The sequence below is a fragment of the Saccopteryx bilineata genome, chromosome 4, assembly GCF_036850765.1.
Source record: "Saccopteryx bilineata isolate mSacBil1 chromosome 4, mSacBil1_pri_phased_curated, whole genome shotgun sequence".
Lineage (NCBI taxonomy): Eukaryota > Metazoa > Chordata > Mammalia > Chiroptera > Emballonuridae > Saccopteryx > Saccopteryx bilineata.
The window spans coordinates 297,111,542-297,133,848 of record NC_089493.1 but is presented as its reverse complement, the minus strand read 5'-3'; the positions used below and the strand labels follow the sequence as shown (position 1 = coordinate 297,133,848).

At 40.7% G+C, this 22,307-nt stretch overlaps 1 protein-coding gene across 1 annotated transcript in view; it reads left to right on the top strand.

Moving 5' to 3' along the window:
- Positions 1-22,307, top strand: part of LOC136335753 (phospholipid-transporting ATPase ABCA3-like) — a 97,051-nt gene that overhangs the window by 31,654 nt on the left and 43,090 nt on the right. Inside the window, exons 7-8 of the mRNA XM_066276850.1 lie at positions 17,424-17,595; positions 21,448-21,742. Of these exons, the coding sequence (XP_066132947.1) occupies positions 17,424-17,595; positions 21,448-21,742 (467 nt within the window). The remainder of the gene's footprint in view (positions 1-17,423; positions 17,596-21,447; positions 21,743-22,307) is intronic.

The window sequence follows — 22,307 nt, the reverse complement described above, 5'->3', positions numbered from 1 at the left end:
AACCAAGGAGTACCAAAATATATAAGACAGCTACTTATTGACCTTAAAACAAAAACTGACAAAAATACAATCATACTTGGAGACCTCAATACACCGCTGACGGCTCTAGATCGGTCATTCAAACAGAGAATCAATAAAGATATATTGGCCTTAAACAAAACACTAGAGCACCTGGATACGATAGACATCTACAGGACATTTCATCCCAAAGTGACAGAGTATACATTTTTCTCCAGTGTACATGGATCATTCTCAAGAATTGACCATATGTTGGGCCACAAAAATAACATCAGCAAACTCAGAAAAATCAAAGTTGTACCAAGCATATTTTCTGATCATAAAGCCTTGAAACTAGAATTCAACTGCAAAAAAGAGGGGGGAAAACCCACAAAAATGTGGAAACTAAACAACATACTTTTTAAAAGTGAATGGGTCAAAGAAGAAATAAGCATAGAGATCAAAAGATATATACAGACAAATGAAAATGACAATACAACATATCAGAATCTATGGGATGCAGTGATAAGAAGGAAGTTCATATCACTTCAGGCTTATATGAACAAACAAGAGAGAGCCCAAGTGAACCACTTAACTTCACACCTTAAGGAACTGGAAAAAGAAGAACAAAGACAACCCAAAACCAGCCGAAGAAAGGAGATAATAAAAATCAGAGCAGAAATAAATGAAATAGAGAACAGAAAAACTATAGAAAAAAATAATAGAATAAGGAGCTGGTTCTTTGAAAAGATCAACAAAATTGACAAACCCTTGGTGAGACTTACCAAGGAAAAAAGAGAAAGGACTCATATAAACAAAATCCAAAATGAAAGAGGAGAAATCACCACAGATATCATAGATATACAAAGAATTATTGTAGAATACTATGAAACACTTTATGCCACTAAATTCAACAATCTAGAACAGCGGTTCTCAACCTGTGAGTCACGACCCCGGCGGGGTTGCCTAAAGCCATCGGAAAATACATAATGCATATCAGGTATTTACATTCCGAATCATAACTGTAGCAAAATTACAGTTATGAAGTAGCCACCAAAATTATTTTTTGGTTTGGGGTCACCTCAACATGAGGAACTGTATTGCGGGGTCATGGCATGAGAAAGGTTGAGAACCACTGATCTAGAAGAAATGGATAAATTCCTAGAACAATACAACCTTCCTAGACTGAGTCAAGAAGAAGCAGAAAGCCTAAACAGAGCAATTAGTAAGGAAGAAATAGAAAAAACTATTAAAAACCTCCCCAAAAATAAAAGTCCAGGCCCAGATGGTTATACTAGTGAATTCTATCAAACATTCAAAGAAGACTTGGTTCCTATTCTACTCAAAGTGTTCCAAAAAATTGAAGAAGAAGCAATACACATTTATGAGACCAACAAACCCTCATACTGAAACTGGGCAAGGACAGCACAAAAAAAGAAAACTGCAGACCAATATCTCTAATGAATCAGATGCTAAAATATTAAACAAAATACTAGCAAATCGAATACAACATATTAAAATAATAATACATCACAGTCAAGTGGGATTCATCCCAGAATCTCAAGGATGGTTCAACATACGTAAAACGGTTAACGTAATACACCATATCAACAAAACACAGAAAAAAAACACACGATCTTATTAATAGATGCAGAAAAGGCATTCGATAAAATACAACACAAGGCCCTGGCCGGTTGGCTCAGCGGTAGAGTGTCGGCCTGGCGTGCAGGGGACCCGGGTTCGATTCCCGGCCAGGGCACATAGGAGAAGCGCCCATTTGCTTCTCCACCCCTCCTTCTTCTCTGTCTCTCTCTTCCCCTCCCGCAGCCAAGGCTCCATTGGAGCAAGGATGGCCTGGGCGCTGGGGATGGCTCCTTGGCCTCTGCCCCAGGCACTAGAGTGGCTCTGGTTGCGGCAGAGCGACGCCCCGGAGGGGCAGAGCATCGCCCCCTGGTGGGCAGAGCGTCACCCCTGGTGGGCGTGCTGGGTGGATCCCGGTCAGGCGCATGCGGGAGTCTGTCTGACTGTCTCTCCCCGTTTCCAGCTTCAGAAAAATACAATAAAATAAATACAACACAATTTTATGTTTAAGACTCAACAAAATAAGAGGAAAATATCTCAACATGATAAAGTCCATATATGATAAACCATCAGCTAACATCATATTAAATGGCACAAAACTGAAGACTTTCCCCCTTAAATCAGGAACAAGACAGGGTTGTCCACTCTCTCCACTCTTATTTAATGTGGTGCTAGAGGTTCTAGCCAGAGCAATCAGACAAGACAAAGAAATAAAAGGCATCCATATCGGAAAAGAAGTAAAAGTATCACTTTTTGCAGATGACATGATCCTATACATTGAAAACCCCAAAGAATCTACAAAAAGACTACTAGAAACAATAAGCTAATACAGTAAGGTCGCAGAATACAAAATTAACACAAAAGTCTATAGTGTTTCTATATGCCAACAATGAAACATTTGAGAACGAACTCAAAAAAATAATCCCCTTCACGATTGCAACAACAACAAAAAAAAATACGTAGGAATAAACATAGCAAAGAATGTAAAGGACCTATATAATGAAAACTACAAAGCATTGTTAAGGGAAATCGAAAAAGATACAATGATATGGAAGAATATTCCTTGTTCTTGGATAGGAAGAATAAATATAATCAAGATGGCCATATTACCCAAAGCAATAAATAAATTGAATGCAATTCTCATCAAAATTCCAATTACATTTTTTAAAGAAATGGAACAAAAAACCCTCAGATTTCTATGGAACTATAAAAAACCCCGAATAGCCAAAGCAATCCTAAAGAAAAAGAATGAAGCTGGGGGCATACAATACTGACTTTAAACTCTATTATAGGGCCACGCAATCAAAACAGCATGTATTGGCAGAAAAATAGACACTCAGACCAATGGAACAGAAATAGAAAGCCCAGAAATAAAACCACATATATATAGTCAAATAATTTTGATAAAGGGGCCAACAACACACAATGGAGAAAAGAAAGCCTCTTCAATAAATGGTGCTTGGAAAACTGGAAAGCCACATGCAAAAAGATGAAACTGGACTACAGTCTCTCCCCTGTACAAAAATTAACTCAAAATGGATCAAAGATCTAAACATAAGACCTGAAACAATTAAGTACATAGAAGAAGACATAGGTACTCAAACTCATGGACCTGGGTTTTAAAGAGCATTTTTAATGAATTTGACTCAATGCAAGAGAAGTGAAGGCAAAAATTAATGAATGGGACTACATCAGAACTAAGAAGTTTTTGCTCAGCAAGGAGAAACTGATATCAAAATAAACAGAAAGCCAACTAAATGGGAAATGATATTTTCAAACAACAGCTCAGATAAGGGCCTAATATCCAAAATATGCAAAGAACTCATAAAACTCAACAACAAACAAACAAACAATCCAATAAAAAAATGGGAAGAGGATAATGAATAGACACTTCTCCCAGGAAGAGATACAAATGGCCAACAGATATATGAAAAGAATGCTCATCTTCTTTAGCTATTAGAGAAATGCAAATCAAAACGTCAATGAGATACCACCTCACACCTGTTCGATTAGCTTTATTAGCAAGTCAGGTAATAGCAAATGTTGAGAGGCTGTGGAGAAAAAGGAACCCTCATTCACTGTTGGTGGGAAATGTAAAGTAGTACAACCATTATGGAAGAAAGTATGGTGGTTCCTCAAAAAACTGCAAATAGAACTACCTTATGACCCAGCAATCCCTCTACTGGGTATATATACCCCAAAACCTCAGAAACATTGATACGTAAAGACACATGCAGCCCCATTTTTATTGCAAGCACTTGTTCACAGTGGCCAGGACATGGAAACAACCAAAAAGCCCATCAATAGATGACTGGATAAAGAAGATGTTGCAAGGCATATACACTATGGAATACTACTCAGCCATAAGAAATGATGACTTCGGAACATTTACAGCAAAATGGTGGGATCTTTATAACATGATAAGAAGCGAAATAAGTAAATCGAAAAAAACAGGAACTGTAATTATTCCATACGTAGGTGGGACATAAAAACGAGACTAAGAGACATTGACAAGAGTGTGGTGGTTACGGGGGGGGGGGGGGGGGAGAGGAGGAGGGGGAGGGGCACAAAGAAAACTAGATAGAAGGTGATGGAGGACAATCTGACTTTGGGTGATGGGTATGCAACATAATCGATCGACAAGATAACCTGGACATGTTTTCTTTGAACATATGTACCCTGATTTATTGATGTCAGCCAGGTAAAACTAATAAAAAAAATTAATAAAAATAATTTTGAAAAAAAAATCCAGAAGAAAACAAGTAAAAAAATGAAAATTAAAAATTATATATACAATGAAAATAAAAAAATTTTTAAATGACAAGTACAGAAGAAAAACTGCAAAATAATCAAAAACAAAAATCACAAACATAAATGTTAAAGAAAATGAAATTCTAAAGAAATTTTAGTTTTGAGAGCTTTTTTTTTTTTCCACTGGGTTGTGCTGTATTACAAGTTTTAGTTCTGAAATCCCTGAGCTGGCCTCAGCTGGGTAATTGCTGTCACCGTGATGTAGGTGGGGCCGCAGTCACATTGATGGGTGGACTTGTGAGGACGTCATGGCTTTGCCTTTCCATCTTTGTGGCTTTAGCAATGGCAGCCCCAGGCCTCCAGGCTCTCCTCCCCTCGTCTCAACAGACCAGGGGGCCAGACACAGGGCACCTCTGTTCTTCCGGGGAGAGAGTGGCTCTGGAGAGCTAGCTGTGGGGTCTGTCTCTGCCACTGTCCATACATGGAGAGGTGAGGGAGCCAGGATCTGGGAGGCTGGGGGCCGCACTTTGGTCTTCTCTGTCTCTGCTCTGAGAGCAGGCTGTGGGCAGACCATGGGTACACCGGTAATGACTTCTTATTCTTCCACCATTTGGTTTAGAATCTCCCCCTCTCCTCCTCAGTCTCACCGCTCCTCTCGGCCAAAGGAGCCCCAGTCACTCTGGGGTTTTCCTCTCTGGAACCCTTGCAGACAAACACCAGACAGTCTGGGCCTCTCCTCTCTCCACAACCGATTGTGAGTCCACTTTGTCTTCTGCCCCCTCCTCAAATCTTCCTACCTTCAGTCCATTCGGAGCACGTATCTTTCAGGCATGCCTGTGAGCCCAACTGGGGTTGCTTTGCTACATTATAGCTGTTCAATTTATTGACATTTCAAGGGGACAGATCAGTAGTATCTCTCATGCGGCCATTACTCTGACCTAGATTTCTATTTCTGACATCATTCATTCTTTCCTCCATATGGTCAGTTTTATTTCCTAAGCTTGATTAGTTCACTCTTTATCTCTTTTATTGAGTTCTCAATCTCTAAAAAGATAAGCTTTCAATAAATAAATTAAATCACTTAAAATAATATCCACAGTTTTATGTTATTGGTAAAATAGTATATAATATGTAGCTAAATATTTTAAAAGGTATAATACTTTTGAACATTCAGTTCCCTGTTTATAGATGCTTAACTCTAAATATGCTTAACATGAATCTTTAGAGGACAAGATAATTGAGAAGCTTATTGTGTCATCATTTTGAGAAAAAAACAATTTTTATGTCATTTTATAAGAAAGCCAAAAGTAGTTTTGGTTCTCATAGCTAGTAAATAATGACTGTCATTTCATCCTCTGGATGACTATTACCTCATTTGTAGAGTGAAATAATAGTGTTTTCTCTACATAAGCCAGGCAAATAAACCAAATTCTAAGATAAGAGATCTATGCTTAATACTTACTGTTTACTTTTTACAAATCTTAATAAGAAACATTAATGTAAATACAATGACCATTTTAGATGCATATACTTAAAAGCTATAATTATTTTTCTTTAATTCTAGAAAGTAATTTCTTTATATAGACAAAGCACTAAATACAATAGTTCCCTGGTTTCTTTAAGGTCTCTAATCAAAAATTATTTCTAAAATGTAAGTCTTTCTTCAACATTTCATACTTTCATACTTCTCTTTTCTGCTTTTATTTTCCCCTAACAATATATTTTTTGACCTGTTCATCTTTATTATAATCTGTTCCCTTTGTCTAGAAACTAGCTCTTGTGAGGGCAGTCATTTCTTTTTTTTTTTTAGCTCTTTAAACTTGATGACACTGTGAGTGCAGCCTGTGCAGGGGCCTCTGGAGCTCAAGCTCGCTGGGTTCACAGTGTCAGCAGCTCTGGCTCCGCTGCCGTGGAGTCTCCAGCCAAAGGGCAGCAGCTGGATTCTGGCTGACCTTTTTTTTAATTTTTAATTTTAATTTATTATGTTGACATGGTTTCAAGTGTTCCACTCAATATAATACCCTCAACCTCCTCATTGAGCTCCCCCCATAGAGGGCAGGGGTTTTTATCTAATTTTGTCACTGCTGTATGCCCAGGGTCTATTAATACCTGATGCACAATGGGCAACCAGTGATACTATATAAATATTTATTAATATTCCAGTTTCAAAAATTCTAAGTAGCCAGAACACAGAGGACTTTCATCACAGAACTACTGTATCTGTACACTTATTATTGTTTAACTACAAAAGTTATTGAAATTACAGAGGAAGTTACTACTTACTCAGTATCTTGGTTCTTGGAGCAACATTTGGGAATTTTAGGTGGGAGCCTCGGTAGGGTCGAAACAAAAGCTTTTGTGACATGCTGTGTCTCCTCCCGTGCGGACCTAGGTGACCTGGACCATGGAGAGCCGAACTTGGTCTGACAAGGTAAAAAAAGTACAAACCTTCTTCCTTTTGTCTTCTGAACAATTTCTCTCAGGTGCTGCATATCACATAGTCATGGAGACTGAACCACAGTGTGATGTTGGAAAGATCTCTGCAGTGATTCAGTGTCACATTCCAGATGCCACCTTGGGAAAATACACTGGAGCTAAATTATCATTTACCCTACCCAAAAAGCACGTACACAGGTATAGATTCAGAGAGTTGTAGATGCATAGTTTTGGTAACCAAAAATTAGTTTTTAGTTTTCCGAGCTCAGTGAATAGTACTTTGCTATGAGCCCCGTCTCCAAGTGTGCTGTCATTTGCCGGCCAGAGTCGAGAAGTTCATAGCTGAAGATTTCTCTCGCTGAACAGGGGATTGTTTCACTACTTCAAGTTTATTCAGGGCTCACTTGATGTTTTTCTTTCTGGGAATTTTGGTTTTTTTTGTGGGGGAGGAGGTTTGCCACCTATTTTCTATAGCTTCCTAGTATTAATAAAGGATAGCTAATAATAAGATGTTCATAGTAAACAATTTTTTTTTCTTCTTTCCCAAGTGAGAGGAGGGTAGATCGAGAGACAGACTCCCACATGCGCCCGACTGGGATCTACCCAGCAAGCCCCCGTCTGGGGCCGATGCTCTGCCCATTTGGGGCCATGCTTGCAACTGAGTTGTTTTTAGCACCTGAGGTGGAGGCTCCATGAAGCCATTCTCATCACCCAGGGCAGTGTGCTCAAACCAATCAAATCATGGCTGCAGGAGGGGCGTTTGAGGGAGGGGTGGACAAGCAGATGGTTGCTTCTCCTGTGTGCCCTTACTGGGAATCAAACCCGGGACATCCACACGCCAGGTGACACTCTACCACTGAGCCAACTGGCCAGGGCTATAGTAAACACACTTTATGTATGGTAAAATCCAAGGAAATATTAAGATGGTGTATGAAGAAAGTAGCTTAAATAACAACTCTTGGAGAAAAAGTGACAAGGACATAGATGTAACAGTGAGTTTGACCTCAGTGGCTAGGCAAATTAATTCTAGAGGGGAGAGACAGGGATTGACATTTTAGCCGGGACTCCCATCCCAGCTAAGAGTGTTGGTCATCACTGACCTTTAGGAGTGCACAATTTTCATATTCTTGTCTGAAGTGATTACTGTGTAGATACTCCATAAGTGCAAGAGGGCTGCCCTGCCCGGGAAGAGAGGAAGAACTCCGAGGACATTGCTCTGCTCCCATCTGGTGCAGAGGTCCTGGTGGAATGAAAGGGAACACCAGGAGTTGGGCACCCAAGATTCTAATAAAGAGATATGAAAATAAACATCTGCACCCTACAATAGGAATAAATAAAGATATGAAAATAAACATCTGCACCCTGCAATAGGAATAAAAAGAAGAGGAAGGCTCCCTGGGAGCTGTTTTGATTCAGAGAGTATACCTGAACCTTCTCGAGAAGCAGGAGTGAGGAGGCTGTGGAGACAGCTGAGGGAGAACGGGGGGGGGGGGGGGCATGAAAGACACCACGGCCGGATGTGCATTCTGGGAGCACTCTTGCCGCAGAGTGAGAGGACAGGCGTTCGTTGCGTACTTTCAGCACCGTCTGGTCATTATAAATCTGGAGGGGCGTCACGTCACTGAAAGAAACGTGAGAGAAGCCACTTGAACACGTCCCATCTGCCGTCCTGTGTCGTCTGAATACAAAGGACACTATCAGAAGAAAACAAGAATAATGAGCGTATCATTAAGGATAAAATATGAAATATAAGGATTCAGGTAAAGGTAATATTTTCATCCTGTATTCCCACTAAATATTTTGGACATGGAAGAGAGAAAGAGGAAGAATTTCTGAGGCACAGATGAGTATCAGCACCTTAGATGTGGATTTCTGTGCCGTGGAGAGCGGGTGGGTCTAGTCGAGCACAAAATGCAAACCATGAACCTAGGGGAAAATAGATGAGTTCAGAATGAATTTTTCTTTCACAAAATAATTTTAAATCAATTATTCAAAAATATTTTAAAAAGAATAAAATGTTCATAGCCCATTTATTCACAGAATACTTCACTATAGTAGGAAAAGAATAAAATGACAGAGGGTTCTTGGTTATTTCCAAAACTTTGATGGCTTAATTGTTTACTTGTCTTGGACTGGGAACAGCTCTGAATGTTTTACACCTGCGCACTTACATAGACATGAGGAAGAGATTAGAAAAAATACTACAACCTCAATGCCTGTATTCCAAAATATGGCTAACAAAAGTGAACTTGAGATTTTTTAAACAAAGTTGTAAGTTGGTTCTTTGAGAAAACTGGTGAATTTAATAAAACTTCAATCATACGGACCAGGAAAAAGAGAGAGAGAGAGAGAGAAAAGATACAAATTAAAACTGACTCTGGAAGAAATTAACTTGAAAATCTCTTTATTTATTAAAGACATTGAATTTATACTTTAAAACATTTTCATAAAGAAAACTCTGGGACTAGCTGACTTCACGGATGAGTTCTACAAAACATTTAATAAAGGAAAAATAGCAATTCTGTACAAACTGTTCTAGAAATGAAAATGGAACATTTCCCAACTTGTTTCATAAGACCAGTATTACCCTGGTACTAAAATCAAAGACATTATAAGAAAAAGATGATGATGATGATGCAATAATCCTTAATAGAGTGTATGGGTCTTGAACATAGTGGGATAGGGATTCTGTTGAGGAGATTCAAAAAGAAGAAAACAATGACCTCAAAACTTGACCAGTGGTGGTGCAGTGGATAGAGCACCAACCTGGGATACTGAGAACCCAGGTTCAAAATCCCAAGGTCGCCATCGTGAGCGCAGTCTCACCTGGTTTGAGCACAGGATTGCCAGCTTGAGCACAGGATTATCCATATGATCCCGGATCGCTGACTTGAGTCCAAAGGTCACTGGCTTGAGCCCAATGTCACTGGCTTAAGCAAGGGGTCACTAACTTGGCTTGAGCCTCCGGGTCAAGGCACATATGAGGAGCAATCAATGAACAACTAAATGACACAACTACGAGTTGATGCTTCCCATCTCGCTCCCTTGCTCTCTCTCTTTCTCTCTCTCTCTCTCTCTCTCACACACACACACACACACACACACACAATATGTAAATAGTTGTCATAGGAAGAGGGGTCAGACTGAACTGTCGGATAAAAGAAGGACCAATCAAGCCGGGTGAAGCTAGATGGAGATGGAGTCCAGCCTCAAACATGGAGGGAATGTAAAGATGGAGGTTCTGAGCCCACGTCTCTGAGGGTGACCCACGTAGAGTTAGTAGTCCCGTCCCTCACTGGGAATGAGAGGTGTGTTTAAGAAGTGAATCAGTTTCTGAAGATCTTTTCAACCTAAAATAATGTAAACTTTTCCTGGTAAAACTATTCTTGGAATCCTTCATGTGCCTGCACCACAGCTCACAAACTGTCACACACGTGACCTCACTGTCTGAGTCAGTCTCCCCGGGGCTCAGCCACTGCTTCCCCAACGTCGTTTTCTGTTATTTAACGATGTATACCTCCTGTACTTTGAGCACGATTTCCATTTGATGTAGCTATTACATGTGAATAAATTATAAAGTAGCTATAGTCCTTAACACTTATAGAAAACAAACTGATAATTTTTTAGAAGAATAAAGGAATTTATACCAAATATTGTTACAGTGGGAGAAATTTGCTAAAGCGAAGGTCTCTATTTCCATTTCTTTGACAATAAGCATTGCAGTGAAGAAAAATCTACTAAACATTTCCCCATTGCTAGCCAGAAATTATTATGGAACAGAGCAATATTGAATATTTGTCTAAAAACAAAACAAAAGCGCCTAGGCCCTGGCCAGTTAGCTCAATCAGTTAAGAACATTGTCCCAAAATGACAAGGTAGCAGGTTCAATCCCTGGTCAGGATACACACAGGAAACAACCAAGAATGCACGATGGAGCACAAAACAAATGAATGCTTCCCTCCGCCCTCCTCCTTCCTCTCTGTCTCTCTAAAAATAAATGAATTAAAAAAAAAATTAAGCCCTGACTGAATAGCTCAATTGGTTGGAGCATCATTCTGGAGCACAAAGGTTGCTGGTTGAATTCCCCGATCAGGACACAGACAGAAGCAGCTCGAAGTTCCTGTTTCTCTCTCTCCCTGCCTCTCTCTCAAAAAACAAACAAAAAACCTAAAGTGAAATTGGGCCCAAAACTTGAATAGGCATTTCTCCAAAGAAGACGTACCGTTTGCCGATAAGCACATGAAGAGGTGTCCAACATCACTACTCACTAGAGGAAAGCAGAACAGAAAGCTGTGTTGGTAAGGATGCGGAGCAGTCGGACCCCTGTGCGTAGCTGTGGGAATGGTTGGTAAGGATGCGGGGCAGTCAGAACCCTGTGCGTAGCTGTCGGAATGGTTGGTAAGGATGCGGACCTGTGCGTAGCTGTGGGAATGGTTGGTAAGGGTGCGGGGCAGTCGGACCCTGTGCGTAGCTGTGGGAATGGTTGGTAAGGATGCGGGGCAGTCGGAACCCTGTTGTGGGAATGGTTGGTAAGGATGTGGGGCAGTCGGAACCCTGTGCGTAGCTGTGGGAATGGTTGGTAAGGATGCGGGGCAGTCGGAACCCTGTGTGTAGCTGTGGGAATGGTTGGTAAGGATGCGGGGCAGTCGGAACCCTGTTGTGGGAATGGTTGGTAAGGATGTGGGGCAGTCGGAACCCTGTGCGTAGCTGTGGGAATGGTTGGTAAGGATGCGGGGCAGTCGGAACCCTGTGTGTAGCAGTGGGAATGGTTGGTAAGGATGCGGGGCAGTCGGACCCTGTGCGTAGCTGTGGGAATGGTTGGTAAGGATGCGGGGCAGTCGGACCCTGTGTGTAGCTGTGGGAATGGTTGGTAAGGGTGCGGGGCAGTCGGACCCTGTGCGTAGCTGTGGGAATGGTTGGTAAGGATGCGGAGCAGTCGGACCCTGTGCGTAGCTGTGGGAATGGTTGGTAAGGATGCGGGGCAGTCGGAACCCTGTTGTGGGAATGGTTGGTAAGCATGCGGGGCAGTCGGAACCCTGTGTGTAGCAGTGGGAATGGTTGGTAAGGATGCGGGGCAGTCGGACCCTGTGCGTAGCTGTGGGAATGGTTGGTAAGGATGCGGGGCAGTCGGAACCCTGTGTGTAGCTGTGGGAATGGTTGGTAAGGGTGCGGGGCAGTCGGAACCCTGTGCGTAGCTGTGGGAATGGTTGGTAAGGATGCGGAGCAGTCGGACCCTGTGCGTAGCTGTGGGAATGTCGAACCGGGTGCCTGCTGTAGGAAACAGTATGGAGAGTCCTCAGAAAGGGAAACATAGAATTACTCCATGATCCAGCAGTCCCACTTGTCGATTCCCAAAGTAATTGAAAGCAGAAACTCAAACAGATATTTGCACCCTAATGTTCATAGCAGCATTATTCACAAAGTCCAAAAGGTAGAAAAACAACCCAAATATTCACTGACAGAATGTATATCCATACGATGTATATCCATACAGTGAGTGTTATTCATCTGTAAAAAGTAATAGAATTCTGAGACATGCTACAACATGGATGAATCTGGAAAGAATTATGCTCAGAGAGATAAGCCATACACAAAAGGACCAATATTGCCCTGGCCAGTTGGCTCAGTGGTGGAGCATTGGCCTGGTGTGCAGGAGTCCCGGGTTCGATTCCTGGCCAGGGCACACAGGAGAAGCGCCCATCTGCTTCTCCACCCCTCTCCCTCTCCTTCCTCTCTGTCTCTCTCTCTTTCCCCTCCCGCAGCCAAGGCTCCATTGGAGCAGAGTTGGCCCGGGCACTGAGAATGGCTCTGTGGCCTCTGCCTCAGGCACTAGAATGGCTCTGGTTGCGGCAGAGCGACACCCCAGATGGGCAGAGCATCGCCCCCTGGTGGGCATGCCAGGTGGATCCCGGTTGGGCACATGCGGGAGTCTGTCTGACTGCCTCCCTGTTTCCAACCTCAGAAAAATACAAAAAAAAAAAAAAAAAGGACCAATATTGTGTGATCCCAATTTACATGAGGCACACAGGATAGGCAAATTCATAGAGAGAGAAATTTCAGGTCACATTGAGGGAAGAGAGGAATAGAGAATTATTGTTTAATGGGTATGCAGTTCTTGTTTGGAATTGTAAAAATGTTTGGAAGTTCCCGGTAGTAATGGTTGCACAACATTGTGATATATTCAATGCTGCTTCAACTGTATAATAAAACCATGAAAGGTGAAATTTAATGATATATATATATAATCATGATAAAATAACTTAAAACAATTGTGAATAAAATGAAGTACTAAATGAAGAAAAATAAGCGCTCATTTTTTTATTAAATGTATTGGAGTGACATAGTTAATAAGACCATATTGGTTTCAAGTGTACGCATTGTGTGATACATCGGCTGTGTATATTAGGTTGTGTTGCCAACACCCAACGTCAGATCCTCCATCACTGTACACTTGACTGTTTCACCACCCCAGACCCCTGTCCCTCTGGTCACCACGCACACTGCTGTCTGTGTCTGTCAGGTTCTGTTTGTTTATCTTGCTTGTTCATTTCTTTGCTTTTCATTTTATAATCCCACGTGTTGGCAGTATTTCATTCCTCGGGCTGAGTAGCAGTAATTTCAGTGTGTGTGTGAGAGAGAGAGAGAGAATTGTATATAACTAGAAAATAAAATGAACTAAAAAGAGAAAATGAAAGGTATCCAGATTGTGTGAGTACTTCCCTTTTCTTCCTCTCTCCTGCAGGTTTGAAGCTCTGTTTGATGATATGAAGGAGAGAAAGAGAGAGGCTGGGCATTGCCCGCTTTGATGGTCGATCACCACTATGGAAGAAGTCTTCCTGAAGTAAGTAACCTAGTGGACCTTCAAAAAAATTCAACACCTAAAGGTCTACATCACTCCCAAGGACCAACCCCACCGTATTTGGCATTCAAAAATTTAGTCGTGTATTTTTAAAATACGTTGTATGTTTATGCTAGTGTGGTTTCTGTACACACGGTCGAGAGTGTAAAACACTGAGCTTCAACCTCGATCATATGCTTTTCTGTTTTTTGTTTTTTCTGGTTGAGATTTTAAAAGTGAATCAAGAGAGGCCCTGGCCGGTTGGCTCAGCGGTAGAGCGTCCGCCTGGCATGCGGGGGACCCGGGTTCAATTCCCGGCCAGGGCACATAGGAGAAGCGCCCATTTGCTCACCCTCCCCCTTCCTCTCTGTCTCTCTCTTCCCCTCCCGCAGCCAAGGCTCCATTGGAGCAAGATGGCCCGGGCACTGGGGATGGCTCCTTGGCCTCTGCCCCAGGCGCTAGAGTGGCTCTGGTCACAACAGAGCGACGCCCCGGAGGGGTAGAGCATCGCCCCCTGGTGGGCAGAGCATCGCCCCTGGTGGGCGTGCTGGATGGATCCCGGTCGGGTGCATGCGGGAGTCTGTCTGACTGTCTCTCCCCGTTTCCAGCTTCAGAAAAAAATACCAAAGGGGGGGAAAAAAGTGAATCAAGAGAAAGAAAGAATTCATATTGGTATCATCACAGGAAAATGTCTAGTTCTAACTTGAAATCTGTACTAGAAAGGACTTTAAAATTTTGACAAAACCTTGTTTCCATAACTTAGTGTTTCCTGCACTGTGAAAAAGTTTTAAAAGGAAACACCCAGGCAGCTGGGGATGTCCCATGCAAAGTCAGATGTTTAATCTGACTGTCAAAAGTCTCACAAAATGTCCTTCTTCTGATAAGATTATGATGAAGTTACGTCTCGACTTGATTCTGTCAGCCTCGAGGATTTAAATTAATATTGTCAGTGTATCAAAGTTAACCTGAAGTGATTTATTCATAAAATTCAGTTCACAAAAGACTGAAATAAAGAGTCCACTTCATTAATTAATGATAAAAATTATGATAAGAATAATTTATAATAAGAAAGGGCCTATTGGCCATTCATTAAAGTGTTCTGTTCTCTGTCTCCAGAAAAAGTAGGTGGGGAGCAAATTATAAAAAAAGTTACTTTCTCATCACAATTAGAGCGAGCTCCATAAAGGCAGGGACTGTGTTTGTCTTATATACTGACTTGGGGTCTCAGACAATGTCTGTCACATGATAGATACTCAAGAGTGTTCTTAGGTAAGAAAAATGAGGGAATTAATTTTCATTTAGAGCCATTATCTCTGCAATAGATACTCTGCCTGCAAATGTTATCAAAGGTTAAGATCTTGGACCATGACACCTAGCCTGTCACCTAGCCTGTCTTTCCTGGGTATTATTTCAATGTTTGCCTTTCTTACCCTTTTTTTCCACTTTTTAATTTAATTTTATTTTTTAGTTAAATTTTTTGGAGTGACATTGGTTAATAAAATTATATAGTTTTCAAGTGTACAGTTCTATGATACATCATCTGTATATTACATTAGTACCCACACCCACGGTGTAATCATCTTCCATCACCATGTATTTGGGTCCTTTTCCCATAGTACCCCACCACCACCTTCCCTCTGGGAACCACCAGACTGTTGTCTGTGTCCGGGAGTTTCAGGTTTATATACCACATGTAAGTGAAATCATATGTTTCTTTCTGACGTATCTCACTTAGCATGATATTCTCAAGGTCCATCCACGTTGTCACAAATGGCAGTATTTCATATTTTCCTATGACTGAGTAGTGTTCCATTGCATATATGCACCACATCTTCTTTATCCAATCATCCATCAGTGGACACTGGTTGTTTCCATGTCTTGGCTACTGTGAATAATGCTGCGATAAACATGGGAGTGCATGTGTCTTTACGTAACATTTTTAAGTTTTTTTGGTAGATAATCCTGTAGAGGGATTGCTGGGTCATCTGATAATTCTATTCTTAGTTTTTTGAGGAACCACCATACTGTCTTCCATAATGGTTGTACCAGTTTACATTCTCACCAGCAGTGAATGAGAGTTTCTTTTTCTCCACAGCCTCTCCAACACTTGTTATGACCTGTCTTGTTGATAATAGCCAATCTAACAGCTGTGAGGTGGTACCTCATTGTAGTTTTGATTTTTTTTTTTGTATTTTTCTGAAGTGAGAAGCAGGGAGACAGAGAGACTCCTGCACACGCCCGACCGGGATCCACCCGGCATGCCCACCAGGGTCGATGCTCTGCCCATCTGGGGTGTTGCTCTGTTGCGGCCGGAGCCATTCTATTTGCATTTCTCTAATAGCTAGTGAAGATGAGCATCTTTTCATATCCCTGTTGGCCACTTGTATGTCCTCTTGGGAGAAGTATCTGCTCAGGTCCCCTCCCCATGTTTTAATTGCATTATTTGTACAAATCCTGCCATTCACACCAACATGGATGGACTGCAAGGCCATTATGCTAAGTGAGATGTGGCAGACACCAAAAAAGAATACTTTATAATCTCACTTACATGTGAACTCTTAATAAGTCAGACTCATTCTATCAGAAAGTAGAATTGTGGTTACCAGGGTATAGAAGATAGAAACAGGAAATGTTAGTTAAAAGGTACAGACTTTCAGATATAAGATGATTTCAAGTTCTGGATACATACAAGTCTCCACAAGTACAACATGATAATTATATTGAATAATAATTGCAAATTTGAAATTTTCTAAGAAAGTAGATCACAAGTATTTTTATTACCAAAAAGACAACTGTAACTATTTGGGATGATGGATGTGTTAATTAACTTTATTGTGATAATCATTTCACCAATGATACACATATGTAAATGTTATATTCTATACCATAAGTATGGATATATAATTTTTATTTGTCAATCATGCTTCAATAAAGCTAGATAATAAAACTAAGATAAGTAGAAAACAAACAAGATGTTAGGTATAAACCCAAATATATCAGTAATTATGAAGATAGACTAAATACAGTTTGGATGCCACTTTTAAGAGAGTGTATGTATGTTTGTGTATGTTTATGTGTATATGTTTGTGCCTGTTTGTACATGTGTGCAGAAAAGATCTCATCAGGATACTCTCTAGGTAATAGGAATTTTTTCCTTCCACTTATTTATATTTTGATTTTGATAATTTTGTGGCTTAGAAAAAAATACATTTTTTAAATAATGTATTTTCCACCAAGTGCTTTACCTCTTTGATATAATTAACCTTTTCTGTTTCTTAGTATACTATTATTATACCTAGAATTTTTCTCCTCAGATTATAATTACTTGTGTATATCTTTTATTTATTCTCAAATATCTACACCCGAAGACCCAATTTCAGAAATAGGCAGTAGTGGGAAATGTATAAACTTAAAAAAAAAAAAAAAAAAAAAACCTACTAGTCAATGTCCCCATCATTCCATAAAGAACATTTTAACCCTCAAAATAGAGTTATTACCTTTGATTAAAAGGTTAAGTCCTTTAACTCGATTAAGTTCAGCTTAATGTAACATACATCACATCATAATTTTTTTCTCATGATAAAGCCATCCCTTTGAATTGTTGAAACTTTTCCATGAATTGCAGTTCCTCCCCTGATAGGTTTGTTGGGAACCACTGTTACCGTGCTGCTTGAAACCAGTCCACTTGACAATCTGTCAGAAAGATGAGGGCGTCTTCCACGTTTGGAACCTTGTTTGACATTCCCCACCTAGAACTGGTGGATGCTCTAGTCGAGACGGAATGTTTTGTGACTGTGTGTGTGTACCTGTGTGCATGTAGGGTCAATAAGCCGGACCGTTCCCAAACGGATCAGCAGACGACCCAGACACCTTTGGTGAAGGATCAAGAAATAAGACAAGACACGAAGAAGAATATGACTATGGAAAGAAACAACGATACACCAGTTTTTTCCAGATTGAATGAAATTGCTACCATGGAATTTAATACTGGAGTAAGCCTATTTACTAAAAACTTAAATAGTACGTTTGTCTTGGTTATGAGATATACACACACACACACACACACACACACACACACTTTATTTAATATCTGAACTTTAAAAATGTTTGGAATTTAGCCATAGAAGATGCAGCCAGATGTGATCTTCTGATTTAGGAGAAGTGGGTTCTAGGTGAAGGACAGCTGTTCTTCTCACCATTGTTGTTTTGCAGAATCATATTGAAAAGTTCTCATTTATATTCTCATAAATTCTTCCTTTGTTCAGATCTAAGACAAGACCCAAGAGTTAGGACAGTTGTGATCAGATGATACTGGTTGATCAGATTATGGCATTTTTCCACTATCAGTCATAATTGAGGTATTAAAACATAACAAAAGACAGTATTTCCATATGGTTTTCATGGGAATATTTCCTTTTCAATGGAGAAATAAAAAGATTATGGTTTTAATAAGAAGAGAAATGTAATTTAGGTTTTCTAATCAGTACGACAAGTATATTAGTGAATAAAATTAGGATGAGATTTTTCCATGTAGTTAGAACAGAAACCAGATTTTAATTGTTTCCCTTAAATCCTTACATGGATAAATCTTTTCATCCTATCTTCTTGTTTCTTGGATCCCATTCAAGAATATATTTGTATTATATCTTTGTCATTTTTAATGATACAGTATTGTGGTTATTACAGTGGTGCCTTAAGATACGAGCAGATCAACATACGAATTTTTTAAGATATGAGCTGTGACTTGGTTCATATTTTCTTTCGAGACCCGAGAGAAATTCCGAGATACGAGTTGTGATTCAGGAAGTTGCCGCTAGTTGGTGCATTGGCACACGGGCCCAGTATCAGCAGCACAACACCAGCATCTTGTTCTTTCTCACGTGTTACGCGCAGAATCAAGTCGAATCTTGTGCACTGTACTCGTTCTTGCATCATTTTTGCATTTTTTACTAACTTTTTTTGTGTGCTATCATGGGGCCGAAGAAAGTGAGTGTAAAGGACAGTGGTGAGAAGAAGAAGAGAATGATGTTGATAGAAGTAAAACAAGAAATAATAGAAAAACATCAGCATGGTGTCTGAGTGATTGAACTGGCAAGGCTTTACGACCACAATCCATCTACAATTTGTACCATCCTTAAACAAAAGGATGCCATCAAAAGCACAAATCCAGTGAAAGGAACTACAATTCTGTCCCAATTAAGGACAAATATCCATGAAGAAATAGAGAAGCTTCTGCTGGTGTGGGTGAAAGAGAAAGAGCTGGCAGGAGATACAGTAATGGAGACTGTAATATGCGCAAAGGCACATACTATTTACGGCGACTTGAAGAAGAAAGAACCATCAACCTCAAAAGAGGCAGCAGAAGATATGTTTAAGGCAAGTCACGGCTGGTTTGAAAATTTCAAGAAGAGATCTGGCATCCACTCGGTGGTGAGGCATGGTGAAGCTGCGAGTGCTGATATTAAGGCAGCTGAGGAGTACATCGCACATTTTGCTGTGCTTATCGCAAAGGAAGGCTACATCCCCCAACAAGTGTTCAGCTGTGACGAAACAGAATTGTTTTGGAAAAAAATGCTTTCATTTTTTTTATGACAACTTTCATCACCGCAGAGGAGAAGAAACTGAAAGCCATAAACCCATGAAGGACCGTCTGACCCTTGCATTGTGTGCAAATTCTAGCAGTGACTGTAAAGTAAAGCCACTGTGAGTGTATCATTCCAAAAATCCTCGAGCCTTTAAGACTCACAAGATTCTGAAAGAAAAACTTCAGGTTATGTGGCATTCCAGTGCTAGGGCATGGGTTACGAGGCAGTTTTTTATTGAATGGGTAAATCTCGTCTTTGGTCCTGCAGTGAAGAAATATCTTCAAGAAAATAAACTCCTGATGAAAGCATTACTAATCCTTGAAAATGCTCCAGTCCACCCACCTGGTCTTACAGATGACATTCTCCATGAGTTCAAATTCGTAAAAGTCCTCTACCTCCCACCCAACACAACTTCAATCTTGCAACCTATGGATCAGCAGGTCATTTCCAAATTTAAAAAGCTTTACACAAAGCACTTGTTCTGCTGCTGCTTTGAGGTGACTGAGAATACAAATCTAACCTTTCGAGAGTTTTGGAAAGATAACTACAACATCGTGATATGTTTACATATTATTGACTTGGCATGGCAAGAGGTTACAAGAAGAACCTTGAACTCGGCATGGAAAAAGTTACGGCCTGATGTTGTTGCAGACAGGGACTTCAAAGGATTCAAACCAGAGACCAAGACTGAGGTAGAAGCGTTGGAGGAGATTGTGTCCCTCGGAAAGTCGATGGGTCTGGAGGTAGATGAGGGTGATGTAAATGAGCTCATCGAGGAACATGAGGAGGAACTCTCAAACTGAGGAGTTGAAGGAGCTACAGATGATGCAACATACGGAGCTTCTGCAAGAGATTAGTAGTGAGGAGGAGGCAGAGTCGGAGGAAGTGATTTCTACGAGTGAAATTAAAGACACGCTGGCAATGTGGGAGAAGCTTTCAAGTTTCATTGAAAAGAAACACCCAGAAAAAGTTTCAACTGGTCGTGCTTCAGCACTTTTTAATGACACTTTTTTGTCACATTCCGTAACATTTTAAAAGGCAGCAAAAGCAAACCTCTTTGAATAGATTTTTATTTAAAAGTCCTGCAAGTGTCGGCCCTGGCCGGTTGGCTCAGTGGTAGAGCGTCGGCCTGGCGTGCAGGAGTCCTGGGTTCAATTCCTGGCCAGGGCACACAGGAGAAGTACTCATCTGCTTCTCCACCCCTCCCCCTCTCCTTCCTCTCTGTCTCTCTCTTCCCCTCCCGCAGCCAAAGCTCCATTGGAGCAAAGTTCGCCCAGGTGCTGAGGATGGCTCTGTGGCCTCTGCCTCAGGTGCTGGAATGGCTCTGATTGCGGCAGAGCGACGCCCCAAGATGGGCATGCTGGGTGGATCCCGGTCGGGCAAATGTGGGAGTCTGTCTGACTGCCTCCCCGTTTCCAACTTCGGAAAAATACAAAAAAAAAAAAAAAAAGTCCTGCAAATGAAAGTGCCAAAAGTGCAGCCAAAAAGGCAAAAACAGGTGATGATTAAATGAAAAATATGTAATGTTAAGCTTAGGTTAAGTTTAAAGTTAAGAAAGTGCATTTTTTCACAATTAAGTTTTTGTGGTTTCATTTTAAGTAAATAAATGCAGTTTTAGTTTACACTTACTGTTAAGAAAGTGCAGTTTTAGTTTATGTGTCTACAGTGCCTGCATCCCTTCCTCCCTCCCTCCTTCTCCGCCATTCGCCTCCGTTAGCCGTGCGCTGTCTCTCAGGTAAGAGTACAGTACTAAACAACACTTTTTTCTTTTATTTCATATATTTTGTTATGCATTGGTAAAGTATACATGTGTGTTTCTTAATTAAAAACATGTCTTTTTTATAATTTAGGATGGTTTGGGGATGTTTCACTGGGCTATAACGGATTAAATCTATTTCAGTTATTTTAAATGGGAGAAATTTGTTTGATATATGAGTTGACTGACTTACGAGCTCAGTTACAGAATGAATTAAACTCGTATCTCAGGTGCCACTGTATTTAGCACAACCCAAGCACCCATCAAACTCTTTCATAGCAGGTTGCTTGGGGCTGTTCCTGAGTCGTCTGGAAAACTGTGTCAGTGTTGCCCTTAACTTTGGCCTCTAGTCAACTAGCCACAGGCTCTTGTCCTGGAACAACACACTGAGTCCAGTCAGCCAATTCCACATCTTCAAGATTCTGTTTATATGAATGGCTCCCAATACGAATATCCTACTTGAGTCGCCAACAATTGTACTATGTTTCTCTTCTCTTTCTTAGTTTCCACTTTACTGCCAGCAATTCCGTTCCATGTTTATAAAGAAAGCCCTGTTTAGTTGGCGCAACTGGAAGTTGATATTGCTACAGACATCCATCATTTTGGTTGTTACTACATACCTCTTAACAACGAACAGCTTATATTCTAGTGAGCCCATCAGAACAATGGATTTGGGTCAGTATGGTCGAACAATTGTGCCTTACTCAGTTTCAGGAAAATCTGACTTGGCTACGAATCTCATAAGAAGCCTGAAGGTTTTTCTAGAGCCTAAGAATCAAGAACTTCGCCAAGTACCAGGTAAGGCCTGTAGAAGAGACAGCTACTGTACAGAAAACCTGTGTGTGTCACGTGAAAAGGAGGGACTTGACTTGGGTGTTTTAGCTACCCATTTTTTTTTCTACTAATTACCAGTATCTTAGAGGGGAAAAAAAATGTACACTTCAAGACAACTGACCACAAAAGTTAATAATTAGTAGAGGTGTTTTGGCTATAGGTTTTTTTTATTTTCAGCAAATTCTATCACCTTTCAGAGGGTAGGTAAAGAGCCAAATTAGTGTGGTGTGAAATTTAGCCCTGTAGGGGGCTTCGGTCAGGCGCACAAGGAAGTCTGTCTCTCTACCTCCCTGCCTCTCACTTAAAGTGTGTGTGTGTGTGTGTGTGTGTACAAATTTAATACAATCTCCATTAAAATCTCAATGTCATATTTTTATTTTTGTGTTTACATAGATTCTACTGTCTCCCCAAATGCATCCCCTCTCCCCCGTATTCCCTTTAACATCTCCCTTCCCCCCCTCTTAACACCTCCCTCCCCCTTCCCTTCAGGTTTAATTCCATTCCTCAATTCACAGTGTTCTTGGATTCC